The sequence below is a fragment of the Pteropus vampyrus genome, unplaced genomic scaffold, assembly GCF_000151845.1.
Source record: "Pteropus vampyrus isolate Shadow unplaced genomic scaffold, Pvam_2.0 Scaffold281, whole genome shotgun sequence".
Taxonomy (NCBI): Eukaryota; Metazoa; Chordata; class Mammalia; order Chiroptera; family Pteropodidae; genus Pteropus; species Pteropus vampyrus.
Genome location: NW_011889062.1, coordinates 2,181,966 through 2,186,314, shown reverse-complemented (window position 1 = coordinate 2,186,314; position 4,349 = coordinate 2,181,966). Strand labels below are relative to the sequence as shown.

The window sequence follows — 4,349 nt, the reverse complement described above, 5'->3', positions numbered from 1 at the left end:
GCTCTCATAACTTATTATTGCAACTTTATGTAGCACCTTGTGCTGTTCTTTGCAGTATGTGTACCTGTTTACGTACTTGTCTTTTGCTGAAGATCGAAAACTTGAGGCCAGGTACTAAGTCTGAGTTATCTTTGTGTTTCTTCAGTGTCTCATACAGCATTTTGAACTTAGAAATGCTCGATAAATATTTCAATTGGATTTATTACTCAGAGTAATCTTTGATCATCCTGAAAAACAAGAATTCTTCAGCAAGTCACCAGTTTATTCATTTTTGCATCACATTTGTTATTTATGTCATCATTAAAGTTAATCACAGAGAAGATCAATTTGCAAATGCTTAATACAATCAGGCTGCTTCATGATTCAGATAACTGAATTATGCTGGTTAAGGTCAAATGAGTAAGCTAATTGGATTGGATGACCACTTTTGAAGTGAACAATCCTTTTCTCACCAACAATCTTGGAATAGCTGATATAATCAGTTACTCGTACATATAGATGATTGCAGCATCCTGTGACTTCAAAATAACACAAACTATATTTTGAGATTTGTGTAGACACAGTACTAGATTTATTTGCTATTTCCTGTTTTTTGTTTGTTTGTTTGTTTTAAAGGGGGCTTGGGGCACAGGGATAGGTATGCAAAAGAAGGGCATATTGACAGAAAAACTCTAAGGTTTGCCCTGGTCCTAGATAACTGCTGGCATGATGCTGGAATGAGTACAAGAGAGATTTTTTGACCAAAAAAAAAAAAAAATCTGACTGCATTGATAATAAGGTATACCTACAAATCAGAAGGAACACCCCAGGGGGAGCTTTGATCTGCTCTTGGCTCTCAGAGGGGTAGGGATGAGAAGGATTGTGCTCCTGAATCTTTTACCTGCTGCTGCCCTGTTCTCTAAATCTGGTCTTTTCACTTACATTGTTCTGGTGACAACTAAAGGAGTAACTTAATTAACTGCAAGAGTTACATGGACAGAGAGACTTATTTAATAGGAGGAGGAATAATGGTCTGTGTCAGTTACCACCTTCTAGATCTTTCAAGTTTCATTGAACTGTTAGTGATGCCCCCTTACCACCCCCACCATTGGTTACTTTAAGAGGATAAAAAAGTGAAGTTACATTGTCACCTCTCAAAGTGTTAGCATATAATATTTTATATGACAGACTCTCAATTTTTCATCTAAAAAATGGAAACTTCAAAAATTTTATTTGTTTGGGGGAGTGAATCAGACCTTTTCCTGATAAAAGTTTTTCTGCTTAAATATGTTTGGCTAGACTGGTAATAAAATAAACTTGAATTCCCTGAGCTCACCCCTACTGATGGTGGTAGAAAGCAATATAAAGTGTGTGCTAGGTGACAGGAGAACCAGTCCAGGTCAGCATAATATGGTAATCTTACATTAAGGGATAGGCAGTTGATTATGTTTTTTTCTATCTAAGTATGCCATGATTAGCTATTATATTTTTTTCTGTTAATGTTTTTTATAAGTGTTGTGTTTTCTGTACAGTGTTCAGTGTTTTGCCCCTTTATTCAATGGGGACAAAACATAGCTGCTCATTTAATTGACATGTTGAAATATAAATTTTACTTTCCTGGATAAAGTAGAAAAGGGCAACATAGTCCATTTCACTTATTTCCTTGGAATTTATTGTCTCTCTTCTGCACTTAGGGATATGCATGAAATCTAGGCAACAGTAGTTATTACAAGGCTTTGGGGAGAAATCAGCAGTTTCAATGGTGATAATCATACAGTAAATAAAAGTATAATTTGCCTTTTATGTAGATTTTGATTTGTTGTGTGTGAATAAAAGTTTGAAGTAAGAGCCAGGATGGAAATCACTTTCAAAGGTGACAGCAGCTGCTGGGTCTTTTATTGTTCTGGGGATTAATTCCATGTCTTTTGTATCAAAGTGGGTTTATAGTTAATTGAGAAAATGCTATAAAAATATGCCTTTTTGAGGGGGGAAATCCTCAGATTTTGAAGCTGTAATAGAGCTTAAAGATTTTCTAATTCAACTCATTCCACAAATGAGCTTAAAATGACACCCAAAATAGTTTCCCAAAGTTGTATAGTGAGAGTGTCAGGGCTACACTGGATGTCTTGGCTCCAAGTCCAGTTCTATTTTTCCCAAACCACATTCAGATACTCTGCCATATTTCTCCTCAAGGAGAAATACATAAGGTTCCAAAGTGGGTTGCCTATGAATAAGCAGCTATCAGAGGGTCGAAATGAATTATGTGATGCCAGGTGACAAGGGGCAAGCCCAGAGGGCCAGTCTTCCAACACAGTCCCCATCCTTGCTTCACTCCTGTCGCAGTATCTAACGGCTTTTACCATCTGTCTCTATAGGGCTGCGCTAGTGCGATGGGTTCTTGTAAGACAGATTTACTCGGAGTCTTACCTTACCCCACAGAGTGTGGAGATGCTGCTGGCCGTTCAAATCTCAGGATCCTACCTTTTCCTTGGCCATATTTTCTGCTTTGCAGTCTTCTATGCCTATGGCATTAACATAAAAAAAAAATCACTTCTAAGAGTTTGAGAGATAGAATCTGGAAGATTTGCAAAACTTCTGGGTTGCTTATTCTGCCAACTTCCCTTAACTCTTTTGGCTAGTGTAGCCATTTGACTTTTCTGCTGGGCAGGTAGTAGTAATTTGGGGGGGTCCCTAATTAGATTCCAGCAGCTCAATTCCCTGGTTCATTTACCTTGAACCATCTTCAAATTGAATTGGTTTTTTTCTCACCGCCAACCCAAGCAGGAGTGGATCCTGGGGAATTACACAGAAATAACAGCCTTCTTCTCCCCTTCCTCAGCCTCTGACTCATTTGCCTGCCCTTTTGTGCCTCTCTTCCATTATGTCTTTACAGCCACATGCTCTGCGCCTTCTGCTTAAGCTGTCTGAGCTCGTTTCCTCCATGAACCATCGTGATGTACAACACGTACAGTCCCAGGGCCAGATGAATGGTTTTCCATTAGAAGTACACTGTGCCATCTGGGGCACCTGGGAAGATAATGCCACAAAGACGCCCCCATCTTTCAAACACTCGAAAGAGAAGATTTGTACTGCTCTGCCTCGCTCGCCTGGACTACTGCAATATAACGTGCTGTTCCTGAGTTCTGAAACCTGCCTTTTTTCCTCCCTTCCTCAGTCTCCGCAGTATCTCAGTGCGCTGTGTGGCTTGGGGCAGGCGGTCTTACAGTGAGATTCTGTATGCACCAGAAAGTAAAACACAATGACAATGCAAACTGGCCACACGGATAAAAGGTCACCCTCAATTAAAGCAATCAGTTGAAAATACTTGTCTTTAAAAAGGGGCTGAAGAACAAGGGGACTGTTTTAAAAGAGCAGGGCTCTTCGCTGGGCCACAAAATTAGTGTTTTCTTCTTTCAGCACATTATTTATTTCTCCTGTGACTGAAAGTGATTGGTAGGGAGAAATCTCGGTTGCAGCATAAGCCTTCTCAGTTGATTTCTTTTGTGTGGGTGCATGTATGTGCCTCTATTTCTTTTAAAAACTGTTAAAACAATGCAGTTGTCTTTTAAAAAATCCTGATTAGTATTCTGCATAAGGCAGTCTTCTTTGCAGTAGATACATAAAATCTATCTTCACTTTCACCACCTGTCACCTGAGAATTTTAAAATGATCTAACTTTGAGATTTCAGGAAGCAGCCTTTTTGATTCTCATCTTTACTTGCCAACACTACCTCCTCTCTTTGTCATTGGCACCGCATCTACAGCGAACTCCAGTCCATTTTTATTCCTTTGTCAAATGCTTTTATACATGGGAAACTGAAGGCACATGTTTACTAGGGATAGAAATAGAAACACAATAAAAAACCAGTTTGATAGATGATCTAGCCGATTCTCCGCACTTCCCTGTTGTTTTATTGATTTACAGAACACAAAGACTAATCCAAATTTACATTGCTTGTATTTCCCCTGATCTCGAAGGACTTGTTCCCCTTTGCTCAGATTAACCAAGCCAATTTTTTCTTTGTATCCAGTAGCCTCTGTGACAGTCGAATAGCCTGTCAACTAATCAATTTATGCTGCAAAAACTAATTTTTACTTTAAACAAACATCCTAACATTGTGTTGACACAATTAAATGATTTCTGCATTATACCATATATCTAACACACACCCCAGGGAGCAGGTAAGAGCTACAGCTGAAATCACGTGCACGTGCTCCTGCATCAAATTAAATATTTTCCCCTTAATCCTACCACCAGCAGCTGTTAGGTACTGTGGCTTATTGCATATGGCCTACATAATGAGACCGATCTAGGCGATTCCGGCTTCTCCCCTGAATGCTGAGTAGCTCTCTTCCCCCCAAGGACATTA

The 4,349-nt window shown here is 39.3% G+C and overlaps 1 protein-coding gene across 1 annotated transcript in view; it reads left to right on the top strand.

Moving 5' to 3' along the window:
- The window catches only part of LOC111729784 (translation initiation factor IF-2-like), a 330,103-nt gene extending 326,776 nt beyond the window's left edge, over positions 1-3,327 (top strand). The window contains exon 3 of the mRNA XM_023520855.1: positions 2,873-3,327. Coding sequence (XP_023376623.1) covers positions 2,873-2,924 — 52 coding nt within the window. The 3' untranslated portion in view covers positions 2,925-3,327. The remainder of the gene's footprint in view (positions 1-2,872) is intronic.
- Positions 3,328-4,349: the final 1,022 nt, after the last annotated feature.